Raw genomic sequence first — 23,285 nt, forward strand, 5'->3', positions numbered from 1 at the left:
GCAGTGGTGATATAACTGGTTCTACTGTGCTTTTCAAGGTATTGTACCATAAGATTGAAATTTTTTTATTTTTTGTGTTTATTTTTTAATGTATTATTTGTGTGAAAAGTATAATAAACCTATTATAGTATGGTACCATATAGCCAATTGTGTTGGTGGGTTCCTAAGCTAACTTGGTTGGACTTACAAACAAATTGAACTCACTAATGCACTCTGGTAATGGAACTCATTTGTACCTAGTGGACTGACGGTATTAAGAATAGCATCAAGGGGTGAAGCAGAAAGAACACTGGTGAGAAATCAGGGTTTGTTAGTATCCTGTGCAGAGTAGAACAGTCATCCTTGTTTTGCCTAACACATGAGGCTGTAGTGAGGATTAGGTTAGATAATAATTGTGGAAGTGCTTTGTAAGAACTACAGAACTCAAATATCTAAATCTTTAAAGTGTGCATCTGGCTTTTCTTGCTCATCATGGTATTCCCAGCCACAGCACAGTCTTCTCTATGTCTGCATTGGACTCTGTGCTATTACTTTTTTGTCCCAGACCAGTGTAAGAGCAGGGCTTAGCTCCTTCTCTATTCCACAAAATGTCTAGCTCCACTCAGTATTTGTGTGTGTGTGTGTGTGTGTGTGTGTGTGTGTGTGTGTGTGTGTGTGTATTTAATAGCTTTACTGACTAGCTGAAGAATCACAAGGAGAGGTTGCATGGCCTCCTACCCAACATTCTGCTATCCTGCTGGTTCTTTCCTTTCTTTTTGTTCTTATTTTCTTTCCTTCCATCCTCTTTTAAAAAACCTAAACCTTTTTCTCTTCTCCTGAAGAATCTTGTTTTGCTCCAAACTCAGGTCTCTCTTTCTTGACCCCAGGCACTTGTAAGAATATTTTTTTCAAACAAATGTTGTCCCCATTCTTATTTAGATACCTTAATACTTACGTTAACATACTTATTACTGTAGATATTCATACAAGTTTATGTTATTGTATTAGACACACAAATATATTAAAACTATTTTTGAACCTTCTTTGACAACTTGCATTTCATCAACTTCTTAGTTCTCTTGTGGATCAGCCCCATTCTTGGTGTGTAGAGAGGGGATAAATTGATTAACATGATATTTTACCTTGGATATAAGATGAACATTGGAAAATGAAGAAATAATAAATGATTTTTTTGTTGATTCATCATCCTTCAAATCATCATTTAGCACAGGCTGCAGAGTCAGACAGTTCTGGCAGTAAAACCCAGATGGGCTTGCTTATAACCCATATAACTTGGAAAAGCCTTTTTGCCACTATGTCTCAATTTCCTGGTATATAAAATAGGTTATGAGGATTAAATATGATGAAATTAAATTGAATTCTTTGTAATATTTAGAACATAATAAATGATCAGTAAATGACTTTTTCTTATTTTCTCCAGTTTCTTTAGGTTGCTAAAGTTGAAATAGTTCCACAAAAAGAGAAATTAATGATCCTATAGAATCAATTACTTTCTACTGGCTAGTAGCCCAAAATATAGGAATGTCTAACAATTAAAGCTCTGTTTAATAGTTATAATTAAAATTCCTCTCCCAGAATATGTGACAGGTATAGATGGATATCTGGGTGTGAAAACACAAGCTTTAGGTGTATACTTCTCACCCACAAGATAAAGCAGCCAGTCTTTATTGCAGTTTGTTTGAACTGAGAGAGGAAGCAATAACAGCTGGTATTCAGGAGACATGACTATTCATGTGGCCCTGGATGGTGATCTGAGTTCTTTGAATTTCTGTTTTCATATCTGAGAGCATTCTCTTTAGTCTCTTCCATCCTTAAAATGACCCAGTGACTTGCAGTGATCCTTTGGTTCCTATTATGGTTCCATCATATCATATTTGGTTCCAAAATATGATTCCTATTACTGCTTTACCCTGAGGAGTGCCAAAGCAGCCTTTCTGTGTATTTTCTGGAAGTTGGGTTTGGTAGCTTCTTGGCACAAAATTGTCACCTTTGCTGTTAGTGCTAGTGAACTACAAAAGACATTCTATTTAACCATTATTAAAAAATTGACAGTTAACAAATTATGATAAAACCATAGAATATTATATTTAATGGGAATTAGTGATCATCTGACCCCTTTTCTATGCTCATTTGAGAAAACTCAGTCTCAGAAAACTGAGGTGACTTCTTTAGGAACTACAGAAATAACCTAATAGAAGGCAGGAGTGTAAACACTATTGCAAGATTGAAACAAAGTAGTTTGGTATACAGAGGGGGAGGAGATACATTTTGGCTGGAGGGACTGGGGAAAGCGTTTGGCCTGGCACTGAAGGAAGGATGGGATCTTACTAGAGTATTGGGGAGGCAAGAACAGATAGCATGAAGTAAGGGCAGCTAGTGAGGCAGTGTGGAGAGCGTTGGAGAGAAGGTGTGAAGGCATCACAGTGGGAGGAATGCTGGGGAGGGAGGTGACAGCTGGTGTGGGGAGTTTTGAATAATAAATGATGGAGAGCTACTGAAGGTTTCTGAGGAAAGGTGTAAGGTGTCTGCAGGAGAGGACTCCATAGCATATCCTTGTTGGTACTCTCACAAACACTGTTGAGTCTGGGCTTTTAGGGACTGGAAGTTTTGGGGCAAGGGGAAGGGACACTAATATCTCAGAATTGGTTGTGGGAGAAACTGATGAGTAACTAGGTAAATTAATCTAAAAATGATGATTAAACTAAGTAAAGAATATAAAAATGGTATTATGAACCTATGGGTAACCATGAGAATGTGTTTTATAGATATTTCACTATAGGGAGTGTAATTAACCAAGGGCGTTAGCTGCTGTACTTGAGATGCCTTGCTGCATTCACGCTCAGGTTACTTTTCCCATGAGCTGCATTTAGTCAGTGATGACATATCACAGAGACTGATGTGTTTCATTCACAGGAGAGTCAGGGCTTCTCTGATGACTTGAGGTGTGCCCAGTGGCTCTGCTGATTCTTCTTTAAACCGCACAACAGTCTATGATGTTTCTATCCACCCATCTTCCCTCTCTCCTTCATTCAGGGTCAGACTTGCATTGCTGTTCAGTGACTCTTTCAGCCTTTTCTTGCACAGCGCTCTCTCTTTCCTCTCATGCAGTCTTTTTCCTTAATAAAACACTTGCATATTTAATCTCATTCTAGCAACCAATCTGAATTAAGTAGAATCTAATCTCAGGATTAGAGATTAGAATCTTAAAGTCAATCTTAAAGGAAATCAACCCTGAGTATTTGTTGGAAGGACTGATGCTGAAGCTGAAGCTCCAATACTTTGGCCACCTGATGCAAACAGCTGACCCATTGGAAAAGACCCTGATGCTGGCAAAGACTGAAGGCAGAAGGAGAAGTGGGCAATGGAGGATGAGATGGCTGGAAGGCATCAACGATGCAATGGACAAGAACTTGGGCACACTTTGGGAGAAGGTGAGGGACAGGGAAGCCTGGCATGCTGCAGTCCATGGGGTCTTGAAGAATTGGACATGACTTGGTGACTGAACAATAACAATCTCAGGAGCCTTTGTTTTAGCCTCATTGATCCACGATCTGGTCATAAGGCAGACTGGACCAGAAAGTGAGGTATGTTGTATATAAAAATATCTCCCTCTCGGGAAATAGCCAAAAACTCTGTACAAGGTGTTGCAGGCCAGTAGCAACATCTTGCAGGATGAAAGACCAGTTATGAAGAAGAATCTTCTTTTGCCATCCTTATTATAATGTGACTGCTGGATTATATTTCAATTAAGCTTTGAAAATCTTTATTACTTGGAATTTTGTTACATATGATGGTCCAATAGTTTTATTTTTTAAATATCTTTATTTTTCTGCAAATATGACACATTTGGCTTTGAGGGTGGAAAATCAAGGACCAATCATCTGGAGAAGAATAGTTAAAATCAGAAGTTAGTAAAAGGGAACCATCACAGGGAGAGATTTTGCAAGAAGATGGTAGCTAGCTCATATCTCTGAGATATTCTGATGCAGAGAATGTCTCTGTGGATCATAGTTTGGAACAAACTATCCTAGATGGTTAGTTTATCTAGGATACTTTCATGTTTCTGGATGTATGGAGGCAAAGGAATAGACTTGAATGAGTCTTCCTTAATCAATCTCAGGCTCTGGAGATGAACTATTTATGTTTAAAAAATCTACCAGAATACTTGAAATGATTTCAAGTGATCATCTTCTTTCTAAGCATTTTCAAGAATGTAAATTGAATAACAATTTTGTCCTAATGGCATTATTCCCCTTGACCCCACTGATTCAGCATTGACCTGACAATGGATTCTCAATCTTCCACTATAGAAATAGAATAATAACCATAGTCATTTCACTGGGTAGTGGTAATGATGAGTGAGTTATGAAAAAACAATTAGGGCAAAGCTTTGCACATTACAAAGCAGGGACTGGCAAGCTTTCTGTATTTACAAACTTTCTGTAAATATTTTAGGCTTGTGAGCCATACTGTTTTTGTTAGCAACTACTCAGCGCTGTCATTACAGCTTCAAAGCAGCCACAGACAATCAGTGAAAAGGAATGGCTATGTTCTGGTGAAACTTCATTTACAGATATAAGTAGTGGGCTGGTTTTGACCTACAGGCAGTAGTTTGCCTACTCTTGCTATAAAGCCTTGATAAATTCTATTCTGTTATTATTATTAATATAATCGCTTATAAATGATTTTTAATAATTAGCAAGGTAATTGGTTTTTAATTGATAGCTAAGTATATATACCACACACACTTTTTCAAAGGAATCTGCTTGTAGGAGCAATGAAAAAAAAACAACACCTGTATTTAAAGGCTGGTATCATTTCAATAGCCTTTAAAGAGTTTCCACTGACAGGATTGCCATCACATTGTTCTGGGCACTTGAGAGAGAAATCTAGGCCAAGTGAAAAGTGACGACCCCAGTGGCTTTGGAGGAATAAAAGGAGAAATTTGTCTAAATCTTGAATCTCTGACCTTTCCCCTCTCTTTGAAGGTCTTGTTCTGGGCTTGTGGCATGGTTTAATCTCCCAAAGCACAATTTGTAGAAATAACGGCTGTGATGAATGTTTTATAACCAGATGTTTATCTATTATGTTGCTCAATATCTGTTGACATTGAATTGCTTGTGACATTTTTAAAGTTCAGTTCTAAGCAAATGTCTGTCTCTCCTAACAAGCTGGTATGCTTGCTTTTATCAGATGACAAAGGTTACATACCGTTTTGCTTTTTGCCTTGGTTATTTGTTGGTTAGAGCTAAATACAAGGCCCAGTTATTACAATACTTTTCATCTACTTGGGAAATATACTTTTTTTCCCTTAACACTTGTTTTTTGAAAATGTCAATGATTATCTTTAACGTCATTATATAAGCATTTATTTTGTTGTAAATTCCTTCAAACAAATTTTAGACCTAGCTAAAATATAATCCAAATATTATAAATAAAATTAATCAGATCTTATTTATGAGAAGAGTATTGTTTTCTATGTAAAGGACCTACAAAAGCCATACATATGTGATTATAAATAGAACTTTAGTAAGTATTTTTTTAATAGTAGAGGTTTTTGTAAATAAATATTATGGGGCAAGGTTATGATATTCAGTTCTGGAGTCAGGCAAACCTGAGTTCCAATCCCATCTCTATCTCAAGATGGATGGCCCTGGGCATGTTACCTAACTTGAGTCTCAGTTTCATAGCCTGTAAAATGGGTACAAGAGCTGTACCCATCTCACAGAATTGTCATGAGAATTAAATGAAATAATACACACAATGTGCACATTGGTGTATGACAAGTACTCTCTCTCTCAATATATATATGGTAAATACATATTATATGTATAGTAATATTGTAAATACATTTATCCATCTATTATGGTATGCTTATTTTTAATTTTACAGCAGTGTCTCTATCAGAATATAGTGAAGTGAAAGTGTTAGTCGCTCACTTGTGTCCAACTCTTTGCGACTCCATGGACTGTAGCCCGCCAGGCTCCTCTGTCCATGGAATTCTCCAGGCAAGAATACGGGGGTGGGTAGCCATTCCCTTCAGGAGATCTGCTTGCCCAGGGATCAAACCCAGGTCTCCTGCATTGCAGGCAAATTCTTTACTGCCTGAGCCACCAGGGAAGCCCTTCAAAAATGTAAGACAAATATAAGAGAAGTGGCTATTTGCTCAGCTTTTAATGTGAGGCCCTAAAAACCTGTCTGAATGTTGCTGTTTTCTAAGTCTATCTTCTCATTTTTCTTTTTCTCCAATATTTTTGAGTGATTCTTCATGAAGCAAATGGAGCCTGACTTAACATTTGAGAACACTGTGACCAAATAAAGTTTGGCTAAGAGGACTATCAAGAACAACATGCAGAAATTTAAATATTTACCCACAATTTAAATTTTCCAATAATTTAAACCATGGGTGCTTTTCATTCTGTGTAACTCTACTGTTTTCCTATATGGCTGTCCTTTATTCAGGCTTGGCAGCACTATTCAGCCAGTGTTACTATATTGATTTTTATTATTATTATTATTTTTTTGGAGAGTCTGGTGAGTTTGAGGGAAGGATGGATGGCAAAGAAATTTCATGACACAATTTTGGTTTTATACATTTTATACCTAATTCTTCTAACTCTTTCTCTCTCTCTGTTCTTTCCAACTCTAAAATTTAGACTTTAGATTTAATATTTTTTCTTTTAGTTTTTTTTTCTTTAAGAGGTACTGACTGCCATTAAAACTTAAAGCATTATGCTGACAGATTAGAATCACTGAAGTTGGGAAAAAAAGGCCACCACAACAGCAAGAAGCCCCAGGATTTTCAACAGGAAGGAAACTGGGAAAGTAGATGAGGTTTTGATAGCCCGTGTCTTTAAAGGCTTCAGTGTCCTTTGTTTCTGGGTGAAGATGGCATTCCTGGCTCCATCCCACTGCCCAGGCCCAACCAGACGATACTGATAGGAGTTGCACGGCCCAAAATAGAGTTTCACAGCCAGTTTAGGATCTTTTAGCAAGAGAGAAAGGATGTCTGGCTTCACACCTATCTCTACAGCGAGCTCGTCCACGTAGCTGATGTAACTGGTCTGCAGTAGCTGGCTTTTGCTCTCTCCAAACCTTAACGTAGAAAAAAGGACAGAGTCACAAAATATTCTAAGTTACATAAGAACATTAGGTATTCAATAAGTGCTGAAAGAATGGAGAGATGAATGAATGAATAAATGAGCTTTGAATGACTCTGGTGGCAAGTGTTAGTTTATTTCATCAGGAGACCCACATCTCAGATTGAGAGTAGGATATAAAATAAATAAGTCTGATTTCATGGAAGTTCTAGGAATGTGATAGGGTTTATAACCATTATTATTATTTGGTATTTAGCAAGCAGCTATAAATCTTCTGGCAAGTAAAACTAGTCAAGATTGTTGCAAAGATTCACCAGATTACAGATGCAAGTGTAGCTTGGTGTCTTGCACAGAAGAGATGCTTAATATTTTCTAGTTAAATTGTTAAAGTATCTGGCACTCTGGTTGGAATGTAATAGATGAATTAGAGCTTTAAAGTGAGATAATCCCTACATGTGATGTAAGGCCCCAGAGTAAACCTTCCAATGTACTTAATCACTTATGGAATTTAGTGGATTCCTTATGGAATGGATTCTTAATGGATCCTTAAGATCACTTATGGATTCTACTGTGTCACAAAGTATAAATCCTTGACTTTCATTCCATGCCAACTCCTTTCTAATTTGCTTTGATGGGAGTTCCCCCAGCTAACTTTCCAGAGATACTCGGGGCTACTGTCACCACCATTGCCCCATCCCATTTTCTCTTCACCACAGAGTGTGAGAAGATATAGAATCTAACACAGGCATCATACAAAACAAATGAAAATATGTCAAGGAAAAATGTTCTCGTTTGGTGAAATGACTATTTTTAAGTAGTTGGATCTTAAACTAGCATATATAAGAATCATCTTGGAAGAACACAAAAATATGAATTTCCAGTCTCATCCAGAAATTTTGATTCAGTTGGTCTGGGTTATGTCCCAGGACTCTGCATTTTTAAGAAGCAGCTAGGTGATTCTTGTGAGCAGTTCAATACTGTTCTATGTAAAGAATTAAAAAAAATTCTTACCAGTCAATTCTTTTTTTATTCCTCTTGATAATGTCTTCCATCATAGTTCTCTCTGAGGGCAAGGTACATAAGCCTAGAAAATAAAAGGCTGGTTGAGCGGTAGGTTTGGATCAGTATCATTACTTTATCTAGTAATTGATTCTTACATGTAAATTTTGGCCACTGACCCATGTTAAGCCAGTCAGGGAGGCTGTGCTGTTGAACTCCAGGGTGTGCCACTCACATTGAGTTCTGTGTGATGTTGCCCAGGATTCACCAGACTACACCATGGACTCTGAGGTGGGGTGGTGGTGGTAAGAGAGGAAGCTGGAGTGGAAAAGTGAGCCTACGAAGCCAGGGAGTTCTGCCAGGTGGCGTGAGCTCCATTCTGAGGGTGGTGGGAAGCCTTGGGAAGTGACCTGATCAGGTTTGCCTTTTGGAAAGATTTTCCTAGGTGTTGAATTTTGGAAAATGGGTTCCAGGGAGGTGAGTGTAGAGGCAGGAAGACCAGTTAAGAGGCTGTGAAGTAAACCAGGTGAGGGAGAGAGTGGCACAAACTAGGTGGGGCAGTGGGGATGGGAGAAAGATTGATGTGAGTCATCACTGTGTGCTTGGGAGGCCATCTGTGTCACAAGTGTCCCTGGAGCGTCAGACATGCTGGAAAATGGTCAGTTTCTCTGACAGGCTACAGTCCATGTGGTTGCATATAATTGCACATGACTGAGCAACTAACACTTTTTTCACTTTTTTTGGCTCCCTAGGGTCTCAGATAGTCAAGAATCTGCCTGCAGTGCAGGAGATCCAGGTTTGATCCATGGGTCAGGAAGATCCCTTGGAGAAGGGAATGGCTCCCCACTCCAGTATTCTTGCCTGGAGGATTCCATGGACAGAGAAAGCTGGTGGCCTAGAGTCCATGGGGTCGCAAAGAGTCAGACATGACTGAAGAAGTAACACTCCTTGGATATGGCTAGTCATCAGACATCTCAGATTCAATGAGTCCAAAATTGAGTTTATCACTGAAGTCCTCCTGCTCAGGCTTGCATTCTTCCACACGCCTCCCCTCGTCCCAGCACTGCTCTCAATCCAGTTTCCACTGCCTGAGATCTGCAAGTCACCTGTGATTCTGCTCTCTTCCTTCAATTATTCTTGGAGCCGATCATTATGTCCTGCTGGTTTCACTCTTAACTATTTCTCTTCTCCACATTGTCTGTTTGCCTGGCTGAGGTTGTATCATGTTTTAGTATAGACAATTACATAGCCTTCTCACTGGTCTCTGGGACTGTATTTCTTTCACCTTTCAAATCTATCTTTCACACTAATGCTGAAATAATCTACCAAAAATGTAAATCTGATAATGTCTGGTCTTTGCTTAGAACCTTTCACTGGGTCCTCTGGCAGAAGGGCTTTCTTAAGTGGAGACTCTAGGTCCTCAAGCCAGACTTAATCAGGGCTCCTAAGGGTCCACTGGATGGTTTTGGGTCTACCAGCTAAATTTGGGAAGGGGCTTCAGGTGGCTCAGTAACAAAGAATTTTCCCACAATGCAGGAGACGCAGATTTGATCCCTGGATTGGGAAGATCTTTTGGAGAAGGAACTGGCAACCCACTCCAGTATTCTTGCCTGGGAAATCCCATGGACAGAGAAGCCTGGCAGCGTACAGTCCATAGAGGCGCAAAAGAGTTGAACATGACTTAGAGACTAAACAACAACAAGAAATTAGAAAAGAGCTGATCTATATTTTATATTCAAACTCGTTAGTGTGCCTCAAAAGGTTCCTCTGTTCTGGTCCCTTGCTCTCTAAGAAGATCTTTCACCCCTCCCTGCCTCACACCCCACGTTCTAGGAATATCAGATAACGTGTAACTCTCCATCTATATCACACCTCTGTGCTCTCACTCAAGGGTTCCTTTTTCTGCACCTGGGAAACCCAGCTATCTAGGAGTCTTCCTTGACCACATGCCCTTCCTCAACCCCACTCTGTTGTTGCTAGCACTCTTTCTCTTCTTTCTATACACTCCATGCATTCCTCTGACAAAGCATTTGTCTTATTATCTTGAAATGATCCATTTAAATTTGTCTCTATGCCACCAAGTTCCAGCACAGGGCTGAATATTCAATAAATTTTTGTTTAGCTGAATTGAACCCTGGGATCAGGGAGATAGTAACAGTCTTCTGAGAAGTGCAAAGTGCTACACAATGCTCAGAGAGAAGTATTTCAATCATTTTATAGCTTTGTAGGGATCTGTGAGGTTGAGGTGCTTAGATATTAAGAGTTAATTTGGAATTAAGTATGGAGTAGGCCCTAGGTCTCTTGATTTGCACATATCCCAAGGAACTTATAAACATTTTATAGGTAAAACTTGGAGTCATAGATGTCTTCCTTCTTCACTGTTCTTTCATTAGTCCAACAAAAAGTAATATGTACTTAACACTATGCCAATTGAAATTCTCTGAATTTTCTAATATTTTAAAGGAATGATTATGGATATTTATTCTTGTATCCCAGTATTTGTTATTTTTTGAATTCTCTGCTAATTTTTTAGGATGCCAGTTTTGTGAGAGCAGCCAAGGTTGGAAACTTTTTTGGCAACTTCCTTTTCTAAACTTGTTTTTAGCAAAGTCCACCAAGTGTGAAACCCTCAGCCACTCACCTGCCTGCTCACTCACTCACTTACCTTTGAAAACTCTGGTTACCCAACGAGCTTGAAGTTCAATAGCTGGGAAAATGGGACCTAGGGGCTGGATTAAACCGATGCATGCAAGAGTTGACTTCTCCAGTTGAGGAGGGAAGATGAATTTGTACAGTGAGACCATATTATTCTCTACTTTAACAAGATCTTCAAGGAAGGGAAAAGAGACAGTATATCCTGTTGCAAAGACAATGATGTCAATGTTCTCTTCCACTGTTCCATCTTCAAAGATGGCAGATGTTTCTGTGAGCTCTTTCACTCTTGATTTCACCTTGATGGCTCCATAGAGTATACGACTTGGAAGGTCATCATTTATGACAGGCTCTTTTGAAAGGTATCTGAAACACGCAGAAGAAAACACTCAGAAAGGAGCATTTAATGAGGCGTTTTGAACTCTGTTAATATTTTATGGGGTTGGATTTGAGAAAAAAGTAGTTTCTAAAATATCTGTAAAACTTTCTAACTTGACTAGTTGGCCTACCCCAAACTTTACTCTCAGACTTTATTCTCATGTCACATGAGACTTTATTCACATGTCACATATCTCTTCCTTCAACAAATAAGGAAAACATGCATGTAGGTGATGTGGGCAAAACACATTGCAAAAAAAGAGACATCCTAAGGGTTTAGGCAAAATGCCAACGTCTGTGATCAATTCCTGAGTACTCCAATTGTCATTATCCTGCTGATATCTCCACTGTTGCTTTATGTTATCTACCTTTAATTATCTTGCTGTTTTATTTAATCTCTATCTGGTCATAAGTAAGGAAGAAAAAATTTGTTAAAAAAATTTGTTAAATTCCCATCAGTTTTGAAACTAATTAAGAGATTAGTATGAAAATTAATGCATAGAATTAAGTTTGGGGATATCTCTTTATCTCAAATATCCACAGATAGCATGATAGCATGAATAGTGGAGCAATGTCTGGTTATATGTCTGGAATATCCTTTTTCTTTTAGATTTGAGAACCACTTAAAAAAAAAAGACTGCATGGCATATGTATCAGATCTCAGAATACAGCAGCCATACTGCATTTGTTGAAAGACTGCAAAGCTCTCCTGTTCTTTTTTTGGGGTGGGGGAGGGGGAAGGAGCCTGTTATACTTTGCTGACTCTACACCATAAGAGTTCTTCTCACGGGGGGCTTTTGAGAAATATTCATTGCCTGTTAATCTCCAAGTTATACATCTCTGATCTTATGAACACAAGCAAACAATATGGATGTTTATTTTTCTTTATTTGATAATGGGCTCCTGTAGAATTTGGATCAGTTTTCCCATCCCACCCTCTGAAAGGAAGGTCACAATCTCTTGAAACAGCCTTTTCCAATGTTGGATAGCTCTGGGTATTAGGAAGTCCTCCCCCAATCCTAGTTATACTCTCTGGAGCAACTTCTAATATTTATACTTCATCTTCTCAAATATTTACTTTTTAAAAGGCATATAGAATGGATCTGGGATTCAAAATCTGGGAGCTGTACGATACCCACACTGTTAGGCTGTAGTTTGAACTATCATGTTAGCAATCTGGCTCTTTTCAAAGAGAAACCCTTCTGACAACCCTGATTATCAATGAGTATACCATAAAAAAGTAAAGTAATTTTACTTGTTTTGAGGGACAAGGCCATAATTTTCATGGTTGAACCATTGACTCCTCACTTTTTCCATTGCCCATTTTACAACAATTCGTGGCACGATATTGTAGAGCATGGCTCTAAAGCGGGTGAGGAATGTCAAGTCCCAGGGATAGCCATCTTCAGAGATACGACTCAGGACCCAGGAACCATGTCTGGTGCTGATAAACACCTAGTGAGCAAAAAGGAATGCAGTTCATATTAGGGCATCATCTTTTTTTGGGAGGAACCCACTGTGTAGATAATATATCACATGTATGGCCCCAGAACTGGCTGAAATGCTTTGTCTTAAAGATGATTGACTTCAAAGTGAAGGATCTTCTGGTTTTCACTGTTCTAGGTCAGCTTTATCATACAAGTGGTGCCCCGGGGTATTTACACTGATAGAGGAAGACTACCATAATCTTGAGGACTTCATGCAGACCCGAGAAAATCTTTGGGCTAAACCAACCATAAAATCCACAAATCTACGTTTGCATTGTGGTTCAATACTTCTTCCCTCCTCTCACTTTTCTATCCAACCCAGGTTGTTTTTATAACAAAGGTATACAATTATAATCCAGAAAATATGTATGATTGCAGCCTAAAAGCCAGATTTTTAACTTTGAATTTATTTCAAAAACTCAGAGTTTAAAAATATAACCTTTGCTATTCATAGATATTACTTTATATGGAAGTTAATATAGGAGGTAATCAGTTATATTAATATATATATACATATATTTATTCTTTTCAGATTCTTTTCCCATATAGGTTATTAGAGAGTACAGAGTATATTTCCCTGTACTACACAGTAGTTCCTTGTTGATTATATATTTTACACATGGGCTTTTATTTTATATCTAGTAGTGTGTTTGTGTATATATCAGATGTATTCTTTACCTTGTATACTCATATTGCCCTAGTTTTCAAGATGTACATTTAAATCTCTTTTCAAATGTGTATTTTACCTTGTTTACTGTTACTTCTCCATTGACCGAATGCATATTTGATTTGCTTCTTAAAATTTTGCATGTCAGTACTTTTACATGCCAGAACTCTGTGAGTTCTATTGTACAAGGACTTGATAAACATGTTAATACTCCCTTGTAAGGAACTGATTGACTTAAGAGTTGAAGATTGTGAATTCTAGACTGAGGACTCTGGATTCAGACTACCTGGGTTTGACTCCCAGCCTCACTACTTACAAGCTGTGTTGCCTTGAGTGAGTTACTTCAGCCTCTCTGTGTCTCTCTCCATAAAATAGGGGTGGTAGCAGTACCTGCTTCATAGAATTATTGTACCAATTAAAGGAGATGATACATGTAAAGGACTGAAACTGTTGGTTGGCCAATGACAGGTATTGCTAACTATTATTATTTTGTAAATTTAGGCTGGAGGAGTTTCATGTAGTGCCACATATCTGGAGTGAGCCAGAATTTGGAGACACGTTTTTCTGGGTCTCAACTCCTTAACTTGTGAAGTAGCACTGATATAAAATGGTGTTGAATTGTTGGTCTGTGTGTAGTAATATACTTAACATCCTGACTGTTTCTGCTGCTATCCTTTTGTTAGCTTGGCAATACTTTGGCTAGGCATTAGGTAATGTACTTAAATGTTTCTATGCAGTCTCTTTCCATTACTTATCCTCTGCCCTTCTTCTTCAGGGCTTCTATGGTGGCTCAGTGGGTAAAGAACCTGCCTGTAATGGCCTGTAATGCAGGAGACTTAGGTTTGATCCCTGGATTTGGAAGATCCATTGGAGAAGAGAATGGCTATCCACTTCAGTATTCTTGCCTGGAGAATTCCATGGACAGAGGAGCCTGGTAGGCTACAGTCCATAGGGTCGCAAAGACCTGGACATGACTGAGTGACTAACACACTTAGGATCAATCCATGTTCACACTGGAAGCTCTGCCTATTTTATTCCCTATCTTTCTCTGTCACCATACCTGCAGCAGGGGAGTCTAATCTGGCTAGCTCCACTAGCTGTAGCAGTGTGATAGGTCTGAGGATTTAGGATCAGATGCATACTTCAGGCAAAGGATCAGAGATTTGGGTTTTGGTGGAAAAGTGTGTGGATGACTCAGCACCATCACACAGTATTTTGAGTGGGTGGTTGGACTGTGGTAGAACAAGTCATATCATTATGAACATGAACTTGCTTTAAGAAGCAGGGCACACTCAGGACTAAGGTGAGTTTAGACTGTAATTTTAAGCTTCGCAGGTGCACTTGGTTCTAACTCTTACCTACATAGCTCCTAGAAAATCTCTGGTAAGCCTTGTCAAAGAAGGATTGAGAGTGCATTGCTCTGTGTAAGATATTTTATCATAATGATCAATTATGTTATTAATCTAATAAATGTTGGAAAGACACTATTTAAAAATTAATGAGCTGGAAGGCACACAAATATAGCCAAGGTGCTTACTTATTATTGAATCTAGCATGATAGACAGGCTTTTACATGGCAAAGCCCATATGAGGAAATAGACTCTTGCAATCTAAGATCTTTGGATCAACTGTTCTAAGTCCAAATCACTGACCTGCAACATGTAGTGGTCTAGTATGGAGCTTCACTTAGTTGATGGCTAGGTCAGCTCTTTTCATCATACTCCCTTCCTCAAGCTTGTCACATTTTCCAAACAGTAAGGGGACTGAACTTGGTACCTTCCCCACCTGAGCTGGCTCTTCTCCGAGCCTTTACAGTTACTGCCTCTTTATTTGTTCTTCATATGAAGGCCTTAAAACTTTGAAAAATGAAAAGTGGTTTCTTTTCATAAATAAGGTGAGGACCTCCTGTGTCTAGTACAACTCTTTCTGGTGTTAATGACCTGCTCTGTCCTCAGGGTGGTAACTCTGACAGGTCCCAGTGGAACCCCGTCATCAACCTGCTGGGGAAGCACCACGTATGTTTATCACATTTGCTACTGGGCATCTGAGCCCTTGGGGCTTCTTTGGTGGCTCAGTGGTATGAACCAGTGCCTGCCAGTGCAGGAAATACATGTTAGATTCCTGGTCCAGTAAGATCCCCTGAATAAGGAAATGGCAATCCACTCTAGTATTTTTGCCTGGAAAATCCCATGGACAGAGGAGCCTGGAGGACTATAGTCCATGGGGTCACAGAGTCAAATACGACCAAATACGGTCTGAGCGACCCAAAAACGACAACAACATCTAAGTCCTGACAGTGTGAGTCTCAGGATAGGGCACTTTTGGCAATGGTAGACATGGCCACAGTAAGTCCTGAGGAGCCAGAAGATGCCAGGCTAAGGAGGCCAGTGTAAGAGTGATAGAACCCCTGGAATCCAGACCATGTTGAAAGGGCTTGCTGTGGGGAGAGGAACCCAAGCTATTTTCCCATCTTTGCCTAGGCCTGTCCTTCCAAAAGGGATTTAGTTACTGCCATTCTCAGCCATCTCTGTCAGCATCATCTGCATCTTGTAATGTTTGACGCTGGCAGCTAGGCTGTGTCATTCCTGAACAGGTGCAAAGATAACAGTGGTCGGAAGACCTCAGGAAGCACCTAAATATTTATGATCTTGTTTGGGAGTCTTACTGTCTATTTAATCTCTCTCATTTTTTAAATGATTCTTGGGAACTATGGATTATTTACATTTCAAGTAGAATTCAAATATGTATTAAATTTCTAAAAGGCACTCTTCCAAAGATGAGCAGGTCAACTCATAGAGGCCCCTGGGTAGAAACAAGGCCTCCTGTGCTGAATGTTGTCTGATCCAAATTTAAGTGAGGAGACATCCAGAGAAGTAAAATGACTTGCTCTAGTTTACACAGCTGATTAATGGCAAAGCTGGGAGATTGACTGGCTTCCTGATTTCTAGATTTCCTATGATACCACACTGGGCAACCAACCAACTAATCAACCAATTATTAAGTAATGGAGCCTTGGTTATATGGCTGTGATTTTCTACTATGCCCTTCCCTTTTCCTCTCCTCCCCAACCCCTACCACCCCCCCGCCTCCGCCCCTCCAGCAGACAAGGTAATCGGGGAGCATCTTACCTGAGCAGCCTTCTTACACAACTCAACTGCAATATCTGAGGCTGAGTTTCCTATTCCAATCACCAAAATGCGTTTCTTTTCAAATCCCTCTGGGTGCTTGTATTGGCGGCTATGGAAATACTGGCCTTTGAACTTCTGGATACCTTTGGGGTGAAGAAAAGAGAAATCCATGAACTATGTCAACTTAATTTCAATAAAACTGCCCTGTCAGCTTTTCCTTTCTGGGACCAATTATTTGTTTTGTTATTTCCCCTCTTAGGGAAGTTACAATATTAAGGCCAACTGGCAAACTCAAAGTATGAAGCATGTAAGAAATGTTAGGTTAAGCACGTGGTGAAGTGAAGTGGAAGGTACTCAGTCGTGTCTGACTTTTTGTGACCTCTGGACTATATAGTCCATGGATTCTCCAGGCCAGAATACTGGAGTAGGTAGCCATTTCCTTCTCCAAGGGATCTTCCCAACCCAGGGATTGAACCCAGGTCTCTTGCATTATAGGTGGATTGTTTATCATCTGAACCATCAGGGAAGCCCAAGCCTATAGTTCAGCACCAAAAAAGTTGATTTCAGAGGTTGCAGCTTAGGTGTTTACTAGAGGACAGGTGGTTTTGATGGATAGAGTAGAGTCAGGTATTGATTTCCAGCCATCCATCATCCTATTTTGTAATATACAATGATACTTCAATATCACATAGCATATATTCTTTTGAAGGTTTCTTAAACATATTATTAAGTGCTAATGATTGTAATGAAATGAATTCTTCAAAACCATTTTTCTAGATTCCGTATATGTGCGTTAAAATATGATATTTATCTTTCTCTTTCTGACTCACTTCACTCTGTATAATAGGTTCTAGGTTCATCCACCTCATCAGAACAGATTCAAATGCATTCCTTTTTGTGGCCGAGTAATATTCCATTGTGTATATGTACCATAGCTTCTTTGTCCATTCATCTGTCAATGAACCTAGACAAGCAATCTAGGTTGCTTCCATGTTCTAGCTATTGTAAATAGTGCTGCAGTGAACAATGGGATACATGTGTCTTTTTCAACCCTGGTTTCCTCAGGGTATATGCCTAGGAGTGGGATTGCTGGGTCATACGGTGATTTTATTCCTAATTTTTTAAGGAATCTCCATACCGTCTTCCATACTGGCTGTATCAATTTACACTTCCTCCAGCAGTGCAAGACCATTTCCTTTTCTTCATACCCTCTCCAGCATTTATTGTTGTAGACTTTTTGATGATGGCCATTCTGACCAGTGTGAGGTGATATCTCATTGTGGTTTTGATTTACATTTCTCTAATAATGAGCAATGTTGAGCACCTTTTCATGTGTTTGTTAGCCATCTGTATGTCTTCTTTGGAGAGCCTTTTTAAAAAAATTTATTTGTTTTTAATTGAAGGATACTTCGGAGAAGGCAATGGCAACCCACTTCAGTACTCTTGCCTGGAGAATCCCAGGGATGGGGTGGCACAGAGTTGGACACGACTGAAGCGACTTAGCAGCAGCAGCAGCAGCAGCAGCAGAAAGATAATTGCTTTGCAATATTGTGTTGATTTCTTCCATACATCAATATGAATCAGCCATAGGTATACATTTATCCTCTCCCTCTTGAACCTCCCTCCCATCTCCCACCCCGTTTTACCCCTCTAGGTTGTCACAGAGTCCCAGTTTGAGTTCCCTGAGTCACAGAGTAAATTCCCACTGGCTATCTATTTTACAGATGGTAGCATATATGCTTCCATGTTCCTCTCTCCATTCATTCCACCCTCTCCTTCCCCCACCCCAACCCATATCAACAAGTCTGTTCTCTATGTCTATGTCTCCATTGCTGCCCTGAAAATAGAGTTCATCAGTATCATCTTTCTAGATTCCATGTATATGTATTAATATACTATATATTTGTTTTTCTCTTTCTGACTTCACTCTGTATAATAGGCTCTAAGTTCATCCACCTCATTAGAACTGACTCAAATGTGTTCACTTTAATGGCTGAGAAATATGCCCTTGTATGAATGTGCCACAGCTTCTTTATCCATTCATCTGTCGATGGACATCTAGATTGCTTCCATGGACAGGCCTTTCTGAAGATAAACATCTGTGTCTTTTCCCAGGAAAACATGGCCTTATTAAAGTATTTGTCTTTGATGATGGGCTGCTTGAAAGAGCCTTTAGATCATGTGCTCAGTTGCATAAGACTCTTTGCAGCTCCATGGACTGTAGTCTGCCAGGCTCCTCTGTCCATGGAATTTTCCAGGTAAGAACACTGGAGTGGTTGCTATTTCCTTCTCCTTTAGATCATATGAGTTCTCAAAGTGTTGGTCCCTTGGCCAGCAGTATTGGCATCCCCAGAGAACTTGTTAAAGATGCAAATTCTCAGCCTAGATCTACAGAGCTGGAAATGCTAGGGGTGGAGCCTAGAAAGTTGTGGTTTTAAAAGTCCTCTAGGTGATTCTGTTGGAAAGTTTCATTGCTTTAGATCAGGAAGCCTCAGTCCAGCTTGCATATTGAAATCACTTGAACAAGTAATTGACCTAGGCCTACCCTAGACCGATTGAATCTTTGAAGGTCATTTGAACTTTAAAAACTCCTCAGGCGGTTTGAATAATGTGGGGCTTGGACTGAACCACCCTATTAAATGTTTTCCTAAAGGCCTTGGGAAGGAAGTGTGCTGTCGTACGGAGGGGCCTGGGAGGAGCCATCCTCCCCTGCACTTCCGGCATCCATCACTATCCTATTGGAGTACTGATGTCCAGAAACTACCCCCAGTAACCCTGGCTGTGGGCATGGCTCTGTGGAAGTCCCCAAAATGAAACAAAGTCACAGGTGTTTGGCAGGATAGAAAAAGGTCAGGGTAAGCTTTTGTTATTGTTCAGCCCTTCAGTCCTGTCCGACTCTTTGCAACCCCATGGACTGCAGCACCCCAGGCTTCCCTGTCGTAAGGTAAGGTACATGGCTGAAAGGATCTCTCCAACAGAAAACCAAGATGGGTGAAAATTCTCTGAAATTCTGAGTAACATTTAGTCACTTTGGGGAAGGCTGAACTTTGGCTGCACTCTGATGATGAAGACCCGGAGGGCTCAAAAGAAACAAAGATGGTATTTGGAATCTTTCATCTTTCTGGCTCTATCCTGATTTTAATATTATGCTGAGTTGCAGTAGCTAGCCAGTTTTGCTGTCAATCTAGCCTGAACATTAAGTAGCTGGACACCTGCTCCCAAAAGCCGGGGCTCTGCACAGGCCTCACCTGGAAATGACTCCAGTGGGAGATGAGGGAAGACGTGATGGCCGCTGCAGATCATGACTCCGTCAAAGACAGCGCTTTGCTCCTTACCGTTGTTCTCAGTAACAACCACCCACTGGCCAGAGGTTGCAAAATCCGGGTGTTTTTTCACACTGAGGACGGTTGTCTGGAATCAAACACAGAGAAGGCATCATTGAGAATTACTCTGGCATAAAAGGGGCCTTGTCCAGTGCCTGGGAGTGGGTAAGGGTAGAGTGCAATGTCTGGCTCCATTGAGATTCCATTTGAAGCCATTTCAAGCCACTTAAGGCAAAGACTGCTAAGTGCGCCCTGCTGCTTCTTCCTTGGCACATGCTCCCAAGGATGTACTGCTTTGTGTGAGAGGCCTGACTCAGCAGTGGGAACCAGCGTTAAGTCTCTCTGAATAAGGAGAGAGACTTAGAAAATCATGGCAAAAGTCTGGGCAAGATACAAAATACGTGTTCATCATTCAAGTGATCACACAATCAGCATTTATCACAAAACTTTTGTGTTGACCTCTGTGCAGACTCTGTGTTAGAGAATATATTCCATGCATAGCGCCTGGCACAATGACAGCACTCCATGAATGGTGAGTTATTCCTATTTATTTTATTAAAGGCATCATGTGCTTTTTTAAAAAAAATTAATTTAAAGTTTGGTTGTGCTGGGTCTTCATTGCTACTTGCGGGCTTTCCCTCATTGCAGAGTGGGGGCTACTCTTTATTGTGGTGCATGGGCTTCATGTTGAGGTGGCTTCTCTTGTTGCTGAAGATGGTCTCTAGGACATGAGAGCTTCAGTAGTTACGGCACACAGGCTCAGTATTTGCAACACACAGGCTCAATAATTGTGGTGGATGGGCTTAGGTGCTCCGTGGCATATGGAATCATCTCGGACCAGGGATCAAACCTGTGTCCCCTGCATTGGCAGAGGGATTCTTATCCACTGTGCCACCAAAGAAGTCTGCATCATCTCCTTTATTTTGCATATTGTTGTTTACTAGTGAGTGCGAATTTTTTTGGTAACATTCATTGTTACGTTTGCACAACATTTCTTCCTTTGTGAATTGTCTATTCATATCCACTCATTTTTTTTTTTAAAGATGTAGTGTGTGGGCTTCTCCGCAGAGCAGAGGCTCTAGAAGCGTGGGCTTCAGTAGTTACAGCATGTGGGCTCAGTATTTGTGGCTTGGTCATATTTATTATTTTTAAAATGTCTTGCTAGCAATACATTTCATACTCTCATTTGGATTAAACAATTTACTGGTTTATTGATTTTTTGTAAATGTTGTTTGCTGTGTGGAGGTTTATGGATTTTTAAAAAGGTACATAAATGTTGTGTTTGATGTATTTAAGAAGCAATGTCAAAGGAAGTGAAGCTTTTCAGGTGAATGGTATGCTTCCTTCTTGCTGGCAAGTGTTTGAGCCCCTTATACATGCTTTTGAAAATTTCAGATATTTTTCAAAATGCTGTGTTGGCAATTTTGAAGCTTTTACAGTTTTAAAAAATGTATGTGGAATGTTGTGAAAAGGCTACAAAATGTCTGGGTATTTTCAGTTGAAAGATTTCAAATTTGAAGTTAAGCATGGTATATTCACTAAAGTACTCTGGATTCTTGACTATTCAAAATGTAGTTCGAGGACCAATCTTCACTGTCACTGGGGAGGTTATTAGAAATGTAACTGCCCTGAACCAGTTCACTCCTTCTCAGGCAACCTGGCGGTTTCCCATTCCTGGGAGGTCACTGTATTGATACTGAACTTAGTCTGGACATGTCCTTTTATAGTTTGAATTGAGTTCTTGCATCTTATGGCTTATACCAATTCAGAGATCAATAAATGGGAGTGAGTTTTCTTAAGCCCTCTCCAATCTCCAGAAAACAACATCAGTAAAATGATAAACAAAAGAAGAAGAAACTGGAGGAACTCTACATTAGATAGACTGAAATAGTTTCATGGTATTTGCATATGTTTATGTCCACTAAATCAATTATTCCAAATTAATGTAATACAAATCTATAGTAAAACTAAAATTACTGAGAAAATGAAATGTATTAAAAAATAAGTTCTACTAATATTTATTCAGTGCTATAATTTATTTCCTAGACACAGTTACTGGTTTTCAGAGTGTAGGTTATTGATACAAATTTAGGATGTTTAATGAGGATATTGGTTTTTTCTTGTTGATTATTTTTTTTGAGAAAACAAGGGAAAGGTAGTTATAATTGCATTTCAGAATTATCTGGCCATTCTTATGTTGCTAAAGAATGCATCAAAAATTAACAAGAGTGGTCTCTATAGTGTTCTGAGATGAATGGGGAGCTGTGGGTTTATCTAATCCATTTTCTAAGATAATCCATTTCTATGGAGAAGGTAAGAAAATAAAACAACATAACTTTTGTTTTCATATACCCTTTCAAAGGAAATGAGGCTAGTCGTCTTCAGTGGTTACAGATACTAATTTAAATGCAGTTTCACTGTCAATATCATTCAAGCCTTAATTTTGACAAATGTCTTTCTTCTGTTTATGCATATAGCCTATAATATCACGGGTAATGACATTACTTTTCGAGTTTTCTATCGTGCTGTTTCCCTCCCCCCTACCCCAAATACAATACCTGGAACTGAATATACTTTAGTAGATCAAACTTCTTGGCAAAGATTCTGAAATATTCCAGGACTTTAGAATTGTGCAGGAAGTTTGGAAAATCGTCAGGCATTGGAAAGTCACTGAAACAGGACATTTCTTTGCTGGTGTTGGTGACGACGGATTGATAGATGCTTGCTCGGCCATCGTCAACATTTTCCTAATGAAATAAAGGAGTGGTAATAAGGTATTAAAGAAATCCCTTGATTTCCTACTCACCTTCCACATCTAACCCCTGCATGATGTGAAGCTCTTTCATTGCTGTTGTTGTTTAGTCATGTTCAACTCTCTTGTGACCCCATGGACTGTAACTGGCCAGGCTCCTCTGTCTATGGGATTTCCCAGGTGAGAATACTAGAGTGGGTCGCCATTTTCTTCTTCAGGGGATCTTCCCAACCCAGGGATTGAACCTACCTCTCCTACTTGGCAGGTGGATTCTGTACCACGGAGCCAACTGGGAAGCCCCTTTCATTGCTGCAGTATGACTGAAATGTCTGGTGGATGAGGAGCTGTGTATGTGCCATTCTTATGTTGCTAAAGAATGCATCAATAATTAGCTTCCTATTACCTGTTTAGTGTCAGTCATTGTGACAACTGATGCTGAAGCTGAAACTCCCAATACTTTGGCCACCTGATGTGAAGAAATGACTCACTGGAAAAGAACCTGATGCTGGGAGAGATTGAAGGCAGGAGGAGAAGAGGATGGCAGAGGATGAGATGGTTGGATGGCATCACTGACTCAATGACATAAATTTGAGTAAACTCCGGGAGTTGGCGATGGACAGGGAGGCCTGGTGTGCTGCAGTCCATGGGGTCGCAGAGTCAGACATGACTGAGTGACTGAACTGAACTGATTGTGACAATCAGCCCCCTTCCAAAATTTCCCCTGGGGAGACTACACCGGTCTTCCACATCTTTAGGAACCAATAAACTCTGCGTCACTGGTCAGAGACTATAATGGAGA

The 23,285-nt window shown here is 39.8% G+C and overlaps 1 protein-coding gene across 4 annotated transcripts in view; it reads right to left on the bottom strand.

The window, feature by feature from the left end:
- Positions 1 to 6,580: 6,580 nt before the first annotated feature.
- The window catches only part of FMO2 (flavin containing dimethylaniline monoxygenase 2), a 34,592-nt gene continuing 17,887 nt past the window's right edge, over positions 6,581 to 23,285 (bottom strand). For 3 of the 4 annotated variants that reach the window (XM_043487009.1, XM_043487006.1, XM_043487007.1), the window contains 7 exons: positions 22,293 to 22,481; positions 19,660 to 19,822; positions 16,412 to 16,554; positions 12,385 to 12,584; positions 10,765 to 11,117; positions 8,112 to 8,184; positions 6,581 to 7,095 (listed from right to left, as the gene is read on the bottom strand). In XM_043487009.1, the coding sequence (XP_043342944.1) occupies positions 6,750 to 7,095; positions 8,112 to 8,184; positions 10,765 to 11,117; positions 12,385 to 12,584; positions 16,412 to 16,554; positions 19,660 to 19,822; positions 22,293 to 22,418 (1,404 nt within the window). In that variant the 5' untranslated portion in view covers positions 22,419 to 22,481 and the 3' untranslated portion in view covers positions 6,581 to 6,749. Of the gene's footprint in view, positions 7,096 to 8,111; positions 8,185 to 10,764; positions 11,118 to 12,384; positions 12,585 to 16,411; positions 16,555 to 19,659; positions 19,823 to 22,292; positions 22,482 to 22,889; positions 22,908 to 23,285 lie in introns of those variants that run through there. The other variant, XM_043487008.1, reaches the window with a different exon arrangement.

The sequence above is a fragment of the Cervus canadensis genome, chromosome 14 (assembly GCF_019320065.1).
Source record: "Cervus canadensis isolate Bull #8, Minnesota chromosome 14, ASM1932006v1, whole genome shotgun sequence".
NCBI lineage: Eukaryota > Metazoa > Chordata > Mammalia > Artiodactyla > Cervidae > Cervus > Cervus canadensis.